Here is a 22176-nt window from a genome sequence, read left to right as displayed (position 1 = left end):
TTTTATTGAACTGTGATAATAAGGTGTGTCTAATCATTTGTTTATAGCGAAATAGGACACTGCATCGCCACACTATAAAAATGTAAAAACAAGTGGAGATGCGGATTTGCAGATTTCTCATTGGATTTTCAACTTAATTTAGCTGTTTATGCCGATTAAATGACAGAAGTACCCTTTCATTGTCATATATTTGATAGCTCCGAAATGAATACACCACTTTGATGACAGCTTTTATTACAGCAGAGATGTACAGTCAGGAGGACAAAAGTGATCTCACAACCCCAACACCATGTGGTTTCCCCTCCTCCTCCAGACACTTTGTGAAAACAGTTTTCAAACCTATGAAATAAGTCACCGTTTCCGTGCCAAGTTGGCGCATATTAACTTCAGAGTCATTTTTTGCTTATGTATCCAGCCATTTTCTATACTACTTGTCCTCATTACTGTCGTGGGTGAGCTGGAGCCCAGCCCAGCTGACTTCAGACGAGAGGCGAGAGACACCCTGGACTAGTGGTAAGTCAATCCATTTCATGTTTACATTTATTTCCAAGTTCTTTGTGTCAGAAAGAGAAACATCACACAAACACACGCACACGCACACACCTGACTGACATCTCAGGAAATAAATACACTTTTTACTTGGTTTGACAACATTATTTACAATTCGTTTATACAGTTCATAAAGTCCTAACTTGCATCCAGGTTCTCTCATAAGAAATAAACATCTACAGCAAAAAAAAAAAAAAAAAAGAACTAACACAACAGAAAACAAACAAGATTGTTAATGGTGAGTGACTACACGGCTTAAAATGACTTGTATACACAGTAGAAAGCACAAATGTCTGTGTGTGCGTGTGTGTGCGTGCATTTGCGCATGTGTACAATTAAAGATTCCATGTCGGCCACACAACACAATGTTTACTTGGAAACAACCCTGGAGATGAAACAAGAGCTTTTCGCATGCAGGAAATTGTCTGGTGGGGCGCATGTCCATGTGCCAAAACTTGTCAGGATTGTGTCTGACTATGCATGTGCGTTTGTGTGTGTGCGTGTGCGTGCGTGAGTTTGTGTGTGTGCGCTAGGATGTGACAAGGTGACCAGCATCTAGTGACAACCACAAGCTCTGACCACCATGTTGCGGTACTTTTTGAGAATGACGTTGGAGCTGTCGTCAAAGTACAAGACTGAGATGGCGTGGAGCTGCGTGGGAGCGCAGCAAGGCTTCGGAACCGTGTCCGGGTTGATGAAGTGAACCTGGATGTGACCAGAAGAAGATGAAAAACAGGTGTTCATCTTGAAGGTTTTGGGGCAAAACTCTGTTTAGTATTTGACACTTGACTCACGAGCGTTTGCACGATGGCGTGGTTTGTGGCATTCATGTACGAGTTGAGTGGGAAGGCGCACTCGCCCTCGCAGTAGTACGCTGCGTATCCTTCAGGCGCGATGATCCAGTCCTGGGTAAGGGACAGGAGTTTGATTTACAAAGCAGGCCCACGGGGAGGCTGAGACGTGAACAAGCTCGTACCTGCCAACCGAGATCTCGGAAGCTGACGTACAGCTCATGCTTTTTGCATGCCTGCTTCTGATCAGCGCTGCTGTTTTCTGTGCAAGAAGATGGGGAGAGATTTGTCACCCTCAAACAACAATTAGGCCCATTTGACACAGCGCAGATCCAAACGCAGACGTTTAAGAAGTCGGAAATCACCGCCAGATCCAGAAGCAATTTGCTAACGGGGCCACCCAGCTCAGATGTCACCTTGCTTTGAGTTTTGGCCCATGTCCTGCCATTACTCGCTCGCGTTTCTCTTCGTTTGTGTCACAGACTACATTGATACGGGGTCGATATTCGGGTTATGGTCAAAATTAGGATTTCTGAAACATTTCGAGCGGACGGTGTTTTGGTAATTATGGATCGAAAGTGTGACACATGGATAATGTCGTGATGCAAATAGATGTCTTTTGCACTTCTATCTTTTGAAAAAAAAATATTAAATTCATGCCACTCATCACAGTACTAAAAGAGTTTCCTCCTCACTCCAAAATCGGGCCCTGTCTTGAGTATGATTTCCGCCTTGTTTGTTTACCCCAGGGAGAAATCAATGTATTCAAGTAACTCTCTTTGCAAATGGAAATGTAACGCCAGTCAGTGGATTTACTTGTAGCTATAGACCATCGACCACGGGGCACAAAAAGGCTTAGGGGGTGAACATTTGGAAAATACGTTTATCTACAATGTTACACATGTGTGGGTATCGTTCATCTACTGTAAACTGTGCAATTTGACTTATTTTTTCAGTCGTTTTTTTTTTTTTTTTTTAGCAATTTTTCTTCCACATTTCCGCTTTCCTTGGAGAACATTTATTGTTTTCATGGTGGGGGTTACAGCCACCATTTGTCTATTGCTGCGCTTAAGCGGCAGACAAGTGACAATCAAAATGAGAATAAAATTTGGCACAATGTGTACATTGCAGAACAACTACAAAGCATTTATTGTATCAGAAACATTTACTGACTATTTTAGAAAAAGACGCAAAGGCAAGCATTACATATTGTGCATTCTAAAAAACAGTTGAGTTGAAAATACCCATTTTTGGGCCAACACATTTCAGACAGTTTGACCCAACCTGGGTTGTGTTGCACACAACAAGGCCCAAAATGAATTTGCATGTAACATACATAATCAGGTAAGGTAGGGAGTGCCAAGAGTTCTCCTTTGGGGTTTTAAAAAACAGAATATGATGTGTGTAAAACTCCATGTATACAGTAAGTTGACAGTAAGTCGTGATCCACAGCCAACCAAGGCAAAACATTTTAGAGCGCATCATATCCATGCGCTCTCCGGCAGCATCGCAGTTTAACACATTCCTGTTGCAGGACAATAGTTGACTTTTTTTTTTTTAACTCTTGTTCCAGTGACCCCTGAAGCCCCGCGCTACATTTCTGTCCAAGAAAGTTCCAGGTTGTCAGTGATGAGGAGCAACTGGTTCTCATCATCCACTTAAGGGGACGCTGGTCTAAAAAGTTCCAAGCAGGCGCATGTGTTTGTGGCTCCGGTTGCCCCGCAGCACACCCCAGATGTGCTCTGCCATAAAAGTCTTTTACCTCCTCGTAGGGAACATGGGCCCAACTGCTCTTGTAATGCTTGTGTAAATAAACAAAGGCGGCTGAGGGATACTCAAACTCTGGCATTACACTCTAATGTTTCAGCGGTTCCCATAAACATGAACCTCTCGCACCTCCAATGAAAGGTCATGCAATACGGATTGCACGTTTTCGTGCGCTCAAATCGTACTATTGTTAAGTTATATATAAATCAGACTCATGTAATGTCATTTGGTAATATATTTAATACAAGTATTTACATTCATAAACCTGGCAGATGGATTTTAACATATGATGCCAAACGTTTCAGGAAACTTGACGAGTGATTACATAAGTTTTTGATCTCACAATTTAATCTTGCCAAGCTTCTTTTGGAGCCTGTCGGACAATGACGGATTAGTCAGTGACCTTCTCAGATTAGAGTTTGATTTAAAGATGCGCACTAAAAAAATAGAGTGAATGTGGCATTTTGATCAAAGAAACTTCACATACCTTTTCTTCAAAACGAGTTAAAAGCACCTTCGTGGATTACCTGCAATGTTGGCCATACGCAGCGCCTCTTGGGTCTTGGCCCCTTTGGAGCGATTGGGGTTCCGTTGCTTGGCGCCTCCTTGGGCTGAGCGAATGCTTCGCAGGTGCACCTCGGTGGCTTTGAAGAAGGCTACTATGAATGGCTGTTTGTTCTGCGGACCACTCCTCCCGATCAGCCCTACTGCGCGGGGATTTATACTGTCTCCTGAAGAGGGTGGCACAGAGAAAAGTCCAAAAGAGCGTCACCCACACTGAAAATGTCGGAAATGAGATGCGTGTTTTATATGATGACTAAAATAGATAAAAACCTTTTGTTAAAAATGAATTTTCAATTGGTTATTCATTCATCTGAGAAAAACTCTCAAGCATTTTTCTTTTAGATGCATTGTGTTACTGTGACAAATCCAAAGATTGTTATACAAATACAAAAAGTCATTTAATTATTGTAATCCTTTACCTTCCTCTGTGTTTGAGGCCCAAGTGCTGCTGCGGCCTTTATTTACGACCATCAGTTGAAAGCGTTTTGCTATGGTTCGCTGCATTAGCGTCCATGCTACAGCGTCTTATAAAAAACTCGATTCGCTCTACCTTTATGACCTCTGACATCGGGGCATGTTTTGAAGTGTAATTCACCATTCATCAGAAACACAATTTCTGGGTTTTTGACAAAAATCTGAATTCTCGGTGGAAATGTCCGCTTTTCAATTTCTGTAAAACGCGCTTCCTTAACATGTCGACTTTAATTGGTCACCAAAAATTGGAATCTAAGTGTATGAAAATAGTTGATTAGTAGACAACATGCACCATTGCTATGGAAGTTTTTAATCGGATGAAACAGAACCAGAAGAAAACAGCAGATGGCCCCTACAGACAAACTGCTCGGTGAATGCCTCGGACAACAGAATCCCAGTAAGGAGACGGAGTCAGAATGTCATTGAACGACGATCCCCGGTGTGGCCATGTACCACCATAAAATTGAAGGAATGGCTAATAACAGGAACATAGTACATATACCGGTGGCTGAAAGAGGCTAGACTAAAAGATAACACGGAGGCCCTAATCGTGGCATCACAAGATCGGGCCCTAAACACAAGCTCGATAGAGGCCGAGGTCTATCATATCAGACAGAATCCGATGTGGAGGCTGGGCAAAGAAGTCCCAAAGATGGTACAGCGCATCACAGCAGGGTATAAGATGCTGGCGGGGAAGATATCACTAAGTAGCAGCAATACTGTAGTTGACTGGAAAATCTGTACAGAATATGAATTGGAGGTCTCAGAATCAAGATGACTACCACCTGCAAAGGCGGTGGAGAACAACTTCCAAATGCAGATCGACTGGAGACAGCCAACCAGCCTGATATAGTATGTAGTGGTGGATAAATATTAGAAGACAGCAGTTGTGATAGATGTAGCAATCCCGAGTGATAGCAACATCTGGAATCAAACACAAATAGCTGGAGAAATACCAAGGACTGAAGGAAGAACCAGAGAGAATGTGGAGGGCAAAAACAACAGTGGTTTCAGCAGTGATTGCTAGACACAAAAAGCCCAAGACGAAGACCAGATACTACATGGGTGAAGGCAATTATAAAGCACACAGGAATTCACTTGCATGTATATACAGTACATAATCACTTTCTGACTGCTGATTACCACTTGCCTAAAAATTATTATTTGGCTCTCATGAATGTCGGAATGTCATTGTATTTAAATGTACAAAAAAGTGGAATGAATATTGCCGGACTGGGAACTAAGCATCCCACGAGCTGTGATCCTGCTATTGCTCTACCTTCACCCCATCTCTCTTCCACCTGTTATGAAAAAACAATATCAAGGCCTTCACTTCTCGTTTCTTTGCTCTATGTAGGTGAGCTGGTACATGCGTTTTGTTGCCCCGTGCTTTTGCAGTAGAACGTGCGTCTAATCACCGTTTAGTGGTAAATCAAGGCACCGGGTTGTCGCCGTCGGGAGAATGTCCTTCGTGCCTGTCTACACACGCTCGCCCACAACCTCTCATAGGGACTTCAGCACACACTCATAGTTGCAGAGGTTCGCTCCCTAAACATGAAAGCAACTGTTTTCCTTGCCAAACATGTAACATCCTGCCAACCTGAGAGAGATCACGTCCTTAATCACACTCTTGTAATCAAAGTTGTTTGTTGACGGTGTTTCCCAAAGATGAAAAACAGAGTTTGGCGATGATAGCCTCAAGCAGTCAGATTATGGAAAATGTGACAGGACATACTTTCTCGAAGCAGGCTAACCATGCTACTTGTATACATATTTGAGTGATATAAAAAAAAAAAATAATAATAATGAACCGTTTCAAACATGTAAACACTGTGTTTTAAATGCTTGTGATACTCACCGTTTGTGCCCTCTAAAGCCAATTGAAGACCCAGATTTCTTCCAGGGTTGAGGACCCAGTGGTTGCTGGTGGCCGTCACATCAAAAACCAGCCATCCCTCCTCTGCGGCCCAAATGACTCGAGAGTCCAGAAGAAAAAGGTCTGACACTCTGCACAGAGAACCCAGAAAATGAGAAAGAGACAAGATAGGAAAAGACAAAAGCAACACTAAACACTATTTATATCTCCTGGCTTCTTTTTCCAGAAGAACTCTCAACTCTTTTAGCCATTTTCAACAGTAAAAATATAATGATACAATCAGGGTTCCTGTAACATCCAATAATGGAATTTGTGAATGTCAGGTGGCCAACCTTTGAAAACAGGTGAGCGGTGACTGGTTGTAACCTGAGTGTCATTTTCACTATGGGTATGAGAAAAATCATTTAGATATCAAATTATTTAATGACTTTACTGCTGAAAATGCCTAAACAAGTAAAGTATCTCTTTGAGAAGGGCAATGACGAGACAATAATATATGTTGGTGACCCAATAACCACAAGTCAGTCTCTACTGTACTCTATACTGTATGTGTGGGTGAATCAAATATGAATGGTCCGGTCGTTGTGCACGCCAGTAAATTGTATTCACGCATACTAGGGCAGATGGAAAAAAAGTTTTTACCTGTCAGAGTGTTCCTCCAGCACTTGGTAGATGCTGATGCGGAAGGTTTCATTATCAAATCGTTCATGCATGAAGTCTTTATAAATGCGAAACTCAGCAGCTGTGACCGCCTCGCCCTCCGGAATCTGGGACAGGTCGAATCGGAATTCTCGATGATGCCGTCGCACTGGCAGGAATTCCTTGTCATGCTCCACTGTAAGAAGAAAACGAAGTGGCTTCAGAAATGTTTGATTGGCAAATCATTACTTTTTCATAAGCAGAGAAGGAATGGCCTTTGTATTACAGTTATTGGTTATATTTCATAGCTGCTCTTTGGATGCTAAGGAATGCCACTTCAAACCCATGAATGCACATTGCCTTGTTTGATCGCAACTGACATGAGGATGGAGGAGCGAGAGGCAACAATTCTTTTGAGGAGCAAGATAAAGACGCAGGCACCTTCTGACAAGTTCTTCTCCCGCCCTCAGTCCCAGAGGGTCATCCAGTCTTCCCCTCATCTGGTTCTTATGAGTTGAGAATCCATGTTTGGAGTAAATGTTTCCAATGTACCCCACAAGACTAACCACTCTATTGTAGCTCCCTTGGTAAGTCCCACACACCATCACCCACCACCACCCCTCAAGCATGTTCCTCATGTCCCAGGAGGACGCCCAAAGGATCAGAGCCTCCACTCTTAAGCCCGAATCAGTCCCACGTTAGCCTTTCATAACCGTCCGTCCATCCGTCCATCCAATTTACTGTACAACTACTGTAATAGGGTCATTCTTTCTCACTTTCTCATGAGTGAGCCAGAGCCTGAATTGGTTGCCAGACTGGGGAGACTAAATTCATGGAATGTGGCGTGTACAAATTAAATGCATATGTACTATATGCCATTTTAAAACACGATTAAAGATATTTCGTGTCATGAGGAGGATACACATATCAACTAGGTCTTGATTTAAAGACTGTTAAAAAGTTTTTTTTATTTGGTTTCAAGGGGACCAGTCATGAAGAGTCAATGTTTTGGAGCTTTTAACCATGTTTCAATGTTGATTTCTCACATTATTATTGTTACTTTCCCTAATTGGGGTGTTTCTAAGCATACCTTGCTTATTCTGCGCCGGGACCAACCCTGCCCGAGCAGGTAAATATGATTTGAAGGATTCTTACGACGACAAGAATTTCATACCTTCCCAACGCCGCCCCCGTACCGCCAGCGCACGATTAAATACATGCCGACCTTTACCACATCTTTTAGTTTCGTTCCGATTCCGGAGTTGAGGAGGCGAAATTTTGCATCGAGTCGGCCAAGTAAATAGTAATGTTTCATTTATTATTGACGTTTCGCTGCAGAAAATGCCGAGGTGGCAAAAATGTGCATCTGGGAGTACACAGCCAGACAATCAGCATCAATAGTAAATAATTCAACCACGGGTGAAACTGTTGTTATGAATACTGGGTTCCCACGGGCAATGATTTGACATGAGGAACGGGTGTTATTGAAGGCGGTGTATTGATGCTGTTGTGCTTTTTAATCTTAGAAAAATGCCTGTTTTTGGACCTATTACTCAGGCTGCTGGAATAGTCTCCCTCAACCGCAAGCCTGGTGAGGATAAGTGGTCAAGATGATGGATGGATGGATGGATGGATGGATGGATGGATGGATGGATGGATGGATGTTTCCGAACGGACCAGCATTGAATGATTTCATCAAAGGCAGACACACGATAAGAGGTGCGGCCTCTGCAAACGAGGCGTTTTACTTCTTGGTTAGAAATAGATACCATAAATCTCATATTTAATAAGAAAATCAATCGAAAATGTGCCAAATGAAATGTTTATACATATGTTTAACTGTGGAATGTGGAAAAATACCATGATAAACAAAAGTAGGATGGAATGTTTGAAAAGTATAGCTCAGCTTACAAAAGCCACAAACAAATTCAGAAAACAAATCAACTGTGATTGGTCATTACTGAGCCCTGTGATGTCATTTTTCGTGAGTGGAAAAATCCTCCTGAGAGAGATAAGAACGTGTGGATTTGGCTGCTTATTTTGTATTTTACAAACACAAAGTAAATAAGAATCAGTCATTTTTAGAGTAGGGGTAGCATGGCTCTGTGGCTGTAAATTCAATCCCCAGTCATTGTGATCATGTCGACGTGTCTTTGAGCAAGATACGGAACCCCCCTTTTCTCCTGATACTGCATCATCAGTAAGTAAATGTGTAGTTAATGTGATGTGTAAAATGCTCTTGAAGTGCCAAAGGTACAACGGTATAGCATATACTGTAAGTGAAGGCCCATTTACATTCATTTGCAAGATATCACAAAACAAACTTCCCAGTTTCTCTTTTAACTTTCTCTGGTGCATGATCTTCTAATCTACTACCGCCTTTCTGTTGATTTAAGCTCCACCCATCAAACATTCTTCACTATGTAACGATTTCCTTGGCAAAACATGGGCAGAAAAACAGAGCGACTTGTTTTTCAAGCCTCCTTCACTCTCAAACTCAAGTACATTAGCTGCCCAAATGAATGAAAACGTTTGATGACAACGCACATGTTCTAAAGCAGCTGTTGGTGATATCAATGTGACATGATGTCAGTATTACACATGTTCCGCTACACATGCCTGACACGTGCCTGTTTAAAATTAACTTTAGTCTTGGTGCACCTGCCACTTTCTCTGCTGTGGTTGCGCTGATGTTTTTTTTTCTTGTTTTTTTTTTTCTTTTTTTGTTTTTTTAACTGCACCAGCAGACTCAGAAACTCACTTGTACAATAGTTGTGGGGTTTTGGGTAATGTGTCACGTTCCTGTTTTTTTTCCCCCATCGTGTCTCTCCTTGTTTGTGTGATTGTGTTCACCAATCTGTGTTTTATCTTTGTCTTGTCAACCGAGCTTCTCCTGCCTATTGTTCCTGCCTAGCTGTTAAATGTTTCCTCGTTAGTGTTGAGTGTATTTAGTTACCAGTTTGCTTTCAGTTGGTTGTCAGGTTATTGTATTGAGTCTACCATACTGTCAATACATCTTACTGCCACCCTGTGGCTGTCACTCTGCCATAGCCACAGGGTCGCAGTAAGACTTTTAAGTTTCGAGTTTTGTTTGTTACTTTGTAAAATTCTTATTTGCCTTGCCTGTGAGCAGAGTTAAATAATAATTTTTGAGCATCTCAACTTTCCTGATTCACTGCATTTTTGGGTCCACAATCTTCCACGTCTTCACTGGCCATGCTTCAACGTGACAATACGGCCTAAACTGTAAAATGCCCTTTTATTTTATTTTTTACCTTTATGTGTGTGGTTCACCGACGAGAAAATATAATCTTTTAAGATTTGCAAAATTCTTATGTGTGTACCAGGCCTTACCATATAAGTCTGCCAAGGGTCCACATCATGCACACACATGGGAAGTGTATCACAAAGTCCGGCTCACGAAGCAGACAATCTTGTGCGTCACAGCACAGTTAGACAATCATTATGGCTTTTTTCGTAATCCATAATTACAGATGCAACAACAAATGCGCGCACATACGCTCACACACACAAGCACACGCACACACACATAAGGGTGAAATGCTTTCATCATGTTGGTGTCTGATTTGCCTTTTTTTTTTTAAATTCAAGCTGCTTATTTGGCACCAAGAGTTCATTAATTATAGGATAATTATACGATAGAATTAATTATATTATCAATTAACAACAGTATTTTATTTATACTGTAACATAAAATAAAATTGTCATGTTCGACTGCACCCATGTTTTCTTTGACAAGCCACATAATTTAATTTCCAAACGGCACAATAAAATGTTCAATATTTTTAAAAATGTTTAAAAAGTTCAACATCTTTGAAGACCCTATTGCAAATTTTCAGGGTTTTGTTGATTGTCGCCCTTGTTAACCAGGTGGCTAAAAGTCAAATATCACATTTTCTATGCATTCCCTTTCTCCTTGCAAACACCTCCTTTCCTTGTCTGACCGAGTCAAGAAGCATCCCAGACACCTCAGCCTCCGGAGCAACAACGGACAGATCTGACGGCTCACATTAGCCCAAGTGTCTGCTCAGCCCCATCACACCCTTCAGAGGCACCTTGAACACTTCCGCTGCGTGGCATGGGGCCAAGGGGGATCTCACCCCTGGGACTGCTGCACTTCGACTTAATCTTCACCGCATCACTTTTTTAATACCTTCCAGTCCTTAGAGATATGTACCTGCTCCAGAAGATCCCTCCGGAGCTTACAGCCGATTCCAAAGAGAGGTACAATCAATCGAATGTCATTTTTTCTGATGATTGAGCATTCACTGGAGAATTCACAAGTCATGTTTACTTGGTCTGCCTATTTCTTTCATTGTCTCAATTGCTTTGACAATGTTCCAATTATAATCCAGGGAACAAGTAATTGTCATAGTTTCCACAAGCCCGGGGAAGCAATAGGTACTGCAAAGAAGGGGCAAGTTACTTGAGATGTTTATCCTATAAAGTTTAAACTGGGTTTGATCTTTCAGCTAACCACAGCAGGGCTATGACTTACTCAAGAAACTTCCTGCCCGCTGCTGACTACTGATGACATCATGCTCGTATGATGTATTTATACTGGAAAAGGGTCAACAGAGTTTCACGTTAGAACTTAGTCACACTTGACAATCATTAATTAACCACATAATTCACATAAGCGCATGCACGTGTTTGTGTCCGCCTGAGGGTGTGCACATGCCGTTCGGACTGCATGTGTGCAAGTTGAGGCAGCAACCACAGGAAGAGGAGTCCTTTACTTGTGGTCAAATCAAACCTTTATGAGTTCCCTAGCCTGCAGGCCGTCTGCAGATCACAGCTCTTGACTTTTCTTGTCTTTCAGTGAAGTCATCAAATATGCTTTACCTCTTCTGCCATAAAGCACATAGCAAAGTTCCACCACCTGTGTCACTGAGCATTACTGACCAGAGATTTATTTTATACTTGATATGTAACAGCCTGGACCACAGTCCACATGTTGGACTGTTGTTTGTTTTTAGATGATCAAGTCCAACCTTGTATCGATGACCTTTTCTGTTATCTGCAGCTAGTACTATATGACTTATGGATAACATCCTCATAGTTTTTTTCTATCTGTTGACCTGATGATGTTCATGAACGAAGGTAGTATTTTGAAAGGCTCTTCACTGTGAATGATGCAACTGGAGTCTTTGTAAAGAAACATTCATTCATAGCCCAAATCCCAGCTCAGCCCACCCGCTTCACTTTTGGATGATATGTCATTTTTAGCATGCTGGTGCCAGAAATGGATCTTTAGCTCAGAAGAAATCATAAAGAAAGAAAAGGTCACATGGAGGGACGAAGTGGAGCGTGAAGGTGGAAAAGGCAAAGGTAATGCGGGAGAGCTGGATTCGAGAGATGTGAAAGCTTTTGTCAAAACATTTCAGATGCACTTTACACTTGTGTGCAAGCCAATGTTTGTAAAGTGTTTCACATATTTAGATTTATAAATACAGTATAAATATATATATATATATATATATATATATATATATATATATATATATATATATATATATATGTGTGTGTGTGTGTGTGTGTGTGTGTGTGTGTGTGCGTGCATGTATATCAGTGGCAGTCCGTACATTTCACACTTAGGCCTTCAATGATGTCCTACCTTATGGAATTATATTTGTGCCACAATCGCAAGCAAACAATGACAATTTTTGAGCGAGCAAGAATAGATTTTGAGCACAGAAAAAAAATACTGAGCGAGCAATGTTAAGTGTTTGAGCGAGCAACGATGCAGTTTGAGCAGAGAAAGTAAAAGTTGCTCGCTCACAATCTCTCATTGATCGCTCACGATAGCCCTCCCTCCCTTGCTCGCTCGCTCCACTTGTGTACTCTTTGTGCACTCATTGTGGCACACAGGTTACGAATATGCCACAAATCCGCCCAATCAGAGCAAATAAAAGTACATTGATTGGCTGCATGTCCACTGTCTGTTGGGTTGATTAATAACCTTGTTTTTTTTTTAAATATTATGCAAGAGAATTGGTCAGCTGCACATGGCCATTTAGCAGTATTTATTTTTCTCAAAACCCATTCAAGAGACATTAGGTCAAGAGTCATGCAGCGATGTTTTTGTTTTCGAATTATTCATCAAAGATTCCCCACTGCATATTTTTGCAGAGCAGAGCATGAATAATTGAATACTAAAGCCTAAAACATTTAAAGTCTATACACAACTGGTGTAATGTTTCCTCACCGTATCGCTAAAACATCGGATGCTGCTTTGATCTGGCCAACAGTATTGTCGATGTTTTAGGGCTTCCGCTAATGCAATGTTCAGCTTAGAACCGAAACACAAATCACACCATGCTGGTGACTGGTAAAGGAAAATGGCTCTGAAATAGTGTTTTACTATGCACAAACACATAAATGCAAAAGTACATCCTGTTCGCACAAGAAAAGTGCCCGATTTGTATGAAGGAATGCAGTTCTGCTTCTGATATAACAACTTGCTTTTGCACCACACTCGATCCCTATTGCCACCATAGTAGAGCTGCTCTATCATCTGTTGCTTTGTACTCAATGAAACGCAAGGGAGTTTGATATGCTGCCGCTCTCCGATAAACTAAGGCCAGAGTAACCCAGATGAAAGAAGGGGCAAAACGGGTCTATAGCAAATCACACTGTGCTGCAGCTTCTTGTGCATGTTTAATTGTTTGTTTGTTTGTTTGTTTTTTCACTTTCTTCGTAGCTGGCATTTTCTTCCAGTTTACCTAAAATGTGCAGTGTAGGTTTGTGATACAGTCAAAAAATGAGCCCAGCATTCCTGGCAATGAATGATTTTTGGCAATCAGAGTAGCAAATTTCAAACACTCACTCCAGGCTTTTGGATACCTTGCCGCATGGCCAAGTAACACCCACCCAAGTGTTTCATCATTCCTCCCAGCGTGTGCCATGGCATAGCCAAGAGTGCATAGAAGTTGCATACTCACTCCCAGATGTCATTTTGAACTTCTGGGTTGTACAGGTGAATCAGATCTAGTGTACATGTTTTCCCGGTACTGTTTAGACAGCCAATGAAAATGTAAGAGGATTTTTCCTTGTTTCTGGTAATGATTTATCCACTAACCCACCGTATAATACATCAAATCCAGGCGGGCATTAAAAGGAATGACTTGACAGGAAGGCATGGCTATCTCTACCAACTTTAACATTCCATTGCCTCTGCTCACTCCCTGCTCTTCACAAGGCAGTAAAACATGAACCGAATAACACTAATTAGCTCCCAGCACATTCCTTTTGAGCATCTGAAAAGTGCAAGCATCTTTGGCTCCATATACGCATTTAAACGTGTAAACTTTTAGTTTCATTTGAGGAGGTCTCAAAGAATTTCAATAACTTAGCCATCAAGATGAATTCACTGTGGAATGACTGGGCCTTCACCGCTTGCTTGTGTATTCTCCGTCCATTTGGAGTTGAACCACAGCCAGAATGTTGGAATAGATAGACGAAAATATGTGTGTGTATTTATGAGGGTGGGAAAGTGAGAAATCAAGGGTGTGCGTGTTTGGGGTTCACAGAACGTCTGTGGATGTGTGCAATAAAGAGGCAGGGAGTGGAAAAACACACAAAAGAAAGTGTTGAAATGTTTTACGTCTGAGCGCACAGGAGGCTTAAACCTCAGGAGGTGAGAGCCAGAGCTAGTGCTCGGAGACTAAATACAACCAGAACCGTCAGGGACTCTATGCTAACTAACTGAACCGCTGCTGATAATCAATACTGTTTGTGCAAGAAGAAAAGGAGGGACTTTTGGTCTTGCTGCAGGATGAAACGGAGACACGGTCCAGACATGATGAAGGAGGTTGCAATGAGGGACTCTGAAAATATCGAGTTTCTGTGCACAGCTGCTCTGGCCTGCAGACAGTGGGAAACATCTATATTAACCTCTGCTCCACGTGCAGCCCACTGCGGAGGAATGCGAGGAGAAATAGGCACATAGGTGGGGAGAGAACGGATGAACACATGCCTCTGGTATGATTGGAGTGTGCAGGCCGGAGAGCTGGTGACACAATATTGAGACCAAAAACCTCTATGAAATCTCAACAAATTGACTACTTCAGGATTTTTTCTGCATGTCTCTTACACTATTGCAGGAATAATAATATGATATTCAAGTGCAAACTCTGAAGGAAGTGAAGGGGCGGTATGGTGCAGAGTTAGATTTTGCCCTGTCAGGTCACCAAGGTAACGCAGAAGATAATTATTACCTGGTGAGCAGAACATCCACATTTTGTGGCTGTCGCAACACACCTAGACTTGTTTCACAATGAATACAGCTGTGCAAACGAACACCTTGCAATAAAAGCAAAGAAGAACAAAAGTTGAGATATCAGCTGTCATGGTCGTGTATTTGTCACCTTTATATTTATGTATTTATTGTATTATTTATTATTATGTGTTGACTTTTGTGACTGTAGTGGCTGGTTTGTTCATTGATGTATCACTTGCTATGGAGTTTCTATGGTCCTTTACTTTGTCTTTACGATGTCTCATTATTTAAGATCTAAGTTCTCAGTTACATAGTGTGATAGCATCGAGCTGTCTCAAGCTGTGTTCCTATTTTTTTTCAGGTCTAGTGTTCCAGATGTACAGTAGTTTTCCAGATGTAATGTTTTTGTTATTGTTTGTTTTTTTTTCCAGTTTTGCATAGGAAGACTTTCACTTCTCCGCCTCTGCATCCTATCGGCCTCTGGGTCCAGATTTTGCTTATTAATAACAGAAAAAGCATGGAAAGTTTTTTTTAAAACTCATTTTGGGGAAATATGTGCCATCTGGCACTGATTAAAGCAGCAAAACATAGAAATAGCGCTTGTTCCAGCTATTCAATGATGACATGATCCATGATGATGACAAACTATTACTTTTTAAAAGGCTTATTCTGAAAAACAAATCACCCACTGAGAGTGCAGGGACACAAGCTGTCTTCCCAAACTGAAACACACAAACCCTGCCACCCACATACAAACATAATGGGGAATTACAAACTAAAGCTACAGTTCACAATATTGAACTACGTTCAATTCACAAGAAGTGCATAACCTCTGCAGGATAATACTCATCGTCAGCATCATCATAATCACAATAACATTATAATACGAATAAAATAACAATGACAACATGGAATGGTTTATGTGTTTCATTTTTATTCATCAGTACCAGTTAAAAGTTTGAACACAGTAGTTTGAAAACACTGTCCAATTCAGTGGTTTTGTTTTGTTTTTCATTGTTTTCACATTTCAATTGAAGTTATTTGGTTAATAAAATATGTTTAATGAAACAAATTATATTTTAAAATGTATATTCTTTAAAAGTAAGCACATTTTACACAGATAGCAGCTTTGGATTGTAGATTTTGGTATTCACCTAGTCAGGTTTATGGAAGTCGACGATGTCAAATTGATGAAGCAAGCTGATATCAAGATGCTGATTAAACAAACATAAAATGCGATTGTAAGCGAAAAATGGACCATCCCCACTTCAGGGGACTTTTCGTGTGTTACTGTAGAAGGCTATGACATTCAGCCCTCACCCACCCACCTGAAAATGTATGCTCTGAATCAGTCATCCAGGATATAAACAACAGGCAACCAAAGTCAGAAAACTAAACTTTAACTCTGCAAGGAAAAGGTACTATAGCTTAGCATTTTACTCATGAGCCGAACATGACCACGCTTAACGAGACCCAGAATTAATGAACTATGATGTACCATAACAGAAACACGAGAAAACAGCGCTGCAAGCTATTCATTTCAAAGAAAATACTTCATTGCCACCCCTGCAACAAATATAAAGTAATTGAATTGACTGTAGGTCGAAATGAAGATCAGTTTTGATCATAACCTGCATCCTGATATCGAATCTTGATGTCACTTGACATTTTAAATGGGGACAACATTTTTGACAGTTTCTGTTCAAAAATAGCTGATTTGTTTTGAAACAAATCTACCCTTTCATGAGATGTATGTATGTGGCGCAGCAAAGCTACTCAATGTGCAACATGCACGACATGTCTGGGTGGCCCAGGCTGCGTGCATAGTGCTGTACATTCTAAACGTATGCTGTAAGCCATTTACACAGCTGGCCTTTCAAACAGAGGTGACTCAGCGAGAGGACGTCCCCGGATGGGGGGTCTGTCCCAAAGCCCGCACCAACCCGAGCTGGCCTCTCACGCAAGCTGATTAAAAAGAATTCTAGCTCCTCGGTGTGACATTCCGCCCTAAATGATATGACTGGGATCTCGCAGAACATACTTTTGGATAACAGTAAATAAATATGCTCTAGTTGGTACTGTCAGTGTATTTAACTGACACTCCTAGGACAAGTGCATCAAAAGAGGCTTTTCAGCATATACCATAGTAGGCTACTGCACCTTGGCACAGAGGCCTTAGAGACTACCAGAGAGCCTGGGGAATGTTTTTAAATAAAAGCCGCACTCATTCTACTCTCAGGCGACCTAAATAAAAATAAAAACCACAATGAGCAAATGTGGAAAGGAAGGAATTTGGAGAGGAAATGGATAATCCATCTGATTCTCCCTTACGCTTATGTGAAGCCAAAGAAGCAAAGTGTACCTGCTGCTTCTAATCAAGCTGCCAGGAAACTGATTCTATCACAGGAGGCATCAGAACTCGGTTGGCAGATGCAGCGCAAATAAGGGAGTACAGAATTTTCACCTAACGGGTCACATCACAGCCAGACGGTTCCAGAAGTTTAAAGTGGCTCTGACTGATGAACTGTCAGCATCGAGTGCAAGCGCCTCTCTCTCGCGTGCACCTCTTCCCCAAAAAGTTCCCTTCTTTCTCTCCATTGCCGCATTCCCCCTTGGCTGCACACTTTGTGAGGCCCTTTGACTTGCAGAGCCTTTGCGGTTAAATCCATCTGTGTTGCAGCCTGTCGAAAATAGTCACAATGCAGCGGCTCCTGCTGTAATTATACAGTGCAGCGGAGGAGCCAGTGTCACCTCCCTCTCTCCTGCCAAGATGCTCCGACAATGATCTTAGCAGGAGTGTAAAAGTACAACTCTCAACTGCATGTGAGTCAATGACTTGGTTTATTTACGAACATTTAACTTTGCACAGAAGTCCATATTGTAATACTTTGTCTTTAGCATTGTCTAATTGTGCGACCAGCTGCACCTGACATAATTAAGCATGGTTCATAGCTGAAGGGCATTGTTCCCGAGCCGGGCTACTCATAAGTGTGCCTCTGAACCACAGTGGGAAGGGAGCACCCGCTGCACTTTGATCCCATTGTGCTGGTGATGCTCCCATTCTTTAGATGACACATGGACATCGCAGCGACCTGCTCCAACAGCCGTAGAGCCAGCGCCTGAACTTACTTCTTTGACAGTAACCCTGCTCTCCATGTAGCACCTTATGATTTAATCCTTTCCTGAAAGTAATGCCTTAATATGTAATAGAATTTGCACTTATTTCAATCAGAAAGTGATCAATTATTAGTGAAATTATAGGGTTTTGTTTGTAAATAAATAAATAAATAAACTTCACTGATATTGCAATAACAATTTAATCGATCCTTTTCTCTATTACATTTAGGTCTACTATTCGATTCAGAATTGATTTTCGATCCAAAATGATTTTGAATTCAAATGATATTCAATCCAGAATGATTTGATTGACTGATTTTTGCTTCGGTCTATACATGTGCAAAGGATCCTTGTGATCCACTAGTCAGCTTTGCGAGACAGAATGAAAAATGGAGACAAAGGGTCCATTTTTTTACATTTACTAAGTTTTGAATTGTAAGGAAAATGCCCCTTCCCACAAACAGCATGCGGACAACAGCATTTTGATTGATTGACAGACCAACCACTGGAATGGAAGATGGAAGCATTGTTAACTAATTAGGTGTTGTAAACCGAAATGACATGATGGTCCATGTATTTTAATAAGTAAATTAACAGATATGATGACGTAGGTGGCCCAAATCGTTTAGATACAGTATAGCAGTTATTAACTTTTAATTGCATATATTGTTTGGGTTTTTTTTTGGTTTTTGTTTTTTCTGGGTTTGAAAGGTCTCTAGTTAGTGGCTAGCGCCAATGCTGGAGAATTGTGCCGTATCGTACAACTACAGCGTAATTGACTAATTTCTTAAACCTTGTCTACATGTAACCTGCTTATTTAAAGCCAAATAATCGCCCCCGTCATTGTTGTTATTTGTTAATTGGGTTGTTGGCTTAGACAAAAAAAAAAGAAATAACTTAATTATTAATAAATATTTTTCCACGAAAAATAAAGAGTCAGACTGTTCTAAAAATAATTATATATGTAAAATACTAAACATAACAAGTAGAGGTCCGTTCACCAAATAAATCATGAATTTAATTATTAATAAATATTTGTCCACAAAAAGTAAACAACATTAAGTGTCAAACCTCTTCAAAAAAGGAAATAATTATAAATAAATATTTGTCCACCGAAAAATATCTAACTTAAAGTGTCCTATTTTGGGATTACAGTAGAGATCTCTTCACAAAAATAAATCATTAATTTAATTCTTAAAAAATATTTGTCCCCAGAAAAATAATAAACCGAAAGTGTCAGACCTGTTGACAAAAAATAAAGAAGTATAAATAAATATTAGTCCACTGAAAATATTTCAACCTAAAGTGTCCTCTTTTAGGATCACAGTAGAGATATGTTCATAAAAATAAATCATTAACTTGACAGGTAATGAGAGGTGACACATGACGAGTTGGGTCCAACCTCAGAATCTTTCTTTCTCTTTTCAAAAAAAAAATGTTTATTTGTTTCATTAAAAATCTCGAATACCTCCTGAAGTTCCTTCAAGTACCCCCAGGGGTACTAGTACCCCCATTTGGGAACCACTGCTATAGCCTTTAAACACAGAAGTTGAGATAATTTTGACAGTCTTATTAAAAAAAAAAAAAAAAACCATCTTGTGAAAACAAGTTATAGGTACTTTCAAAGTTGCGCCCATGTTGCAGAAGGGCTTTGGTAAGATGGCGTCATTTTAATGTGGGTACATGAAGCATTCACTTGAAGACGGAGCATGCACACACCGTAAGCAGTTTGGCTACTCCGATCGAATTGTTTACTTGATAGTATTTCGGACTGGCAGATGCGATATACCACCTCTATGATTCGTCATGAAATTCCATTTGGATTCTGCCTTTTCATTCCGATTGAGGTGTTTATATCGAGCATTTTTATTTTAATCGGCCGTTTAGATCCATTCTAACAGTAAAAAATGTCTGCATAAAACCCTCTATTGTTGGAGTTGAGGTATTTAGTATTAAACCAACCCTGCAGAGGTAATCAAAGTACGCTCCGCTCTTCATATTAGATCTGATCTGCCGCAGAGATTCATTGATAAAAATGTTATTACAGCATCAGTCAGGAATGGTATCTTTACATTATTGGTGAAATTATAAGAGTTGGGTTTTATTACATCTTTGATCATGTTAAGTGCAAATGTTATTACATTTTGTGTCTTGATTACATTTTCAGGTAACGATCACATTCCCCACAACATGCAGGGTAGGTATATCGGACACTCCGAATAGCCCTCGGGCGTGTTTGGGAGTATGAGTGGTTGTTTGTCCGTATGTGGACCAACTAGTTGTGCGTGTATCCTGCACTACTGCCCGAAGAAAGCTGGGATAGGCTCCAGCACGCCCCCACGACCCTCGTGAGGATAAGGGGTGTCGATAATAGAAGGATGGACGATCGCAATATAGGGTGCTCGATTTCTCCAGCGTACACATCACACAAAGTATAATTGAAGGGTAGCACGGGAAATGTGTCCAGTGGTGATTAATGGCAAGCTGCATATGCAGACTTGCAGGTCATTGCTTGCGTTTGTGGAATTTGAACAGACACATTTAGTGGCCTCAAGGCTTGGCGTCACTAATTCCTTCAAATTCTCGTGCTATACTTCCGGAGGTTCCAAAAGGCGGTCGGTTATGTGAGGAGAAGATGTCGTACCTATGTTGACAAAGCTCATGACCATGTCGGCATCATTCAGGAAGTTGTTGTCTTGCAGGCTGGCGATGGGGGGTGCCTGAGTGGTGAAGATGGGCTTGTATGGATAGGAGTACCTGTCCTCGTCCCCCTCCGTGGACATGGCGTTGTACAGGTCCAACATGAACATGGGAGCAGAGTTGTGCTTGCCGTGGAAGTGCGGTCGCGGCCGGTGCGGCAGCCCCAGGATAGACAGAATTTCCCGCTGCATCTCACGGCGCTCCTGGCTCCTCAACCTGCGGTGGATGAAGCTCGAATGGAACTCGTTGTCCACGGAAAAGTTCGTGAAAGCCGTGTCGGCCACGACGCAGTAACTCCAAATCAAGAGCAAAACTGGAGCGCGTCTGTCCAAAAGCGGTGCCATAGCAAACTAAGCCACTGCGCGTAAAAGTCTCTGGCGCTGCTGCCAATCGCTCCAAAACGGTAACCGCACTTTGGCAACCGCTTTCAGTGACCGGAATCAGCTGCCCTCATGTTGGGGAAAGTTCTCCCGTAAGGAACATCGATTTCGGCTATCCGTCCTTTTATCAGGTGCTCGTGGCTGTCGCTCGTCTTCCTCGCTCTCAAACTTGCGGGATTGCACACGTGTGCTGCGGACTACAAGTGCACAGTGGAAGCCGCGGCTTTTACCAGGAGAGAACACCTTCTGCAGTAACGAGCTGTAATGGGAGGAGCGCGACAGAGAGATTAAAGAGGGTGGCAACCGAATGAAGCTCTGGGATTGGTATTTGCACTGTCAACATCCTTTCCAAACTGTTTGGATTTCTTAAATCCATTCATTCAATTGAATCGGGCGTCTCAGTTTTGCCTTAACTAGGTATATTCATGTTATTTTAGCCCTTTGACAATCCTATAATTTGTAAGAGGTAACCAGTGTTACTCGTGTTTATTCCATGTTCATTTTATTTCCTCATTGTATGTTATACTCATATGTTAATTTTATAATCCCCTCAGTTAATCATACCACATGAATTAGTTAGCCATACACAATGCTTAATTGGAAAGAATCAGTTAAGTTTCTACATTAACATTTGCGTTGACCTCATAAGGCCTCAAGAATAAATTTGGCACTAACATAAATTGTTTTGACAACATGTACATGCAGTCACTATTTAGTGAAAATTCCAATTTCTGAAACACTCAGAATGTTCCATCTTACATAGTTGGGTTGAAAAGAATCAAAAAAAGACCTGCCCAATATTTGGGTCAATTTAACCCAACTTCCTGGGTTATGTTTCATAACACAACCTCCCATTGTTTTGAATACAACAATACAGAAAGTTTTGCACAATCAATCCAAATCTGGGATGGCAACTTTTGTTGACCCTTGATTTATTTTGAAAGTAACTGTTTTTAGAACGCATGCTTTGGTGAATAGTTATGCTGAGTGTATTACGCCAACTGACACAGTATCCAACCGTTAATGTCATGCCGCAAATTCACATCACTTCCAACTTCTTACTTTCTACCATCAATA

At 41.2% G+C, this 22176-nt stretch overlaps 1 protein-coding gene across 1 annotated transcript; it reads right to left on the bottom strand.

Annotated features, from left to right (window-relative positions):
* Positions 1-217: 217 nt before the first annotated feature.
* LOC148427736 (bone morphogenetic protein 7-like) lies at positions 218-21349 on the bottom strand. The gene is made up of 7 exons (XM_088403547.1): positions 20664-21349; positions 6664-6856; positions 6004-6152; positions 3635-3838; positions 1526-1602; positions 1344-1454; positions 218-1254 (listed from the first exon to the last, which is right to left on the bottom strand). The coding sequence occupies exons 1-7, from the start codon at positions 21061-21063 to the stop codon at positions 1105-1107; spliced, it is 1284 nt and encodes a 427-aa protein (XP_088259673.1). The 5' UTR covers positions 21064-21349; the 3' UTR covers positions 218-1104.
* Between the last annotated feature and the right edge of the window lie 827 nt (positions 21350-22176).

Source organism: Hippichthys cyanospilos, chromosome 2, assembly GCF_059441005.1.
Source record: "Hippichthys cyanospilos isolate Australia breed blue-spotted pipefish chromosome 2, RoL_Hcya_1.0, whole genome shotgun sequence".
NCBI lineage: Eukaryota > Metazoa > Chordata > Actinopteri > Syngnathiformes > Syngnathidae > Hippichthys > Hippichthys cyanospilos.
This window is presented reverse-complemented; position numbering and strand designations above follow the sequence as displayed.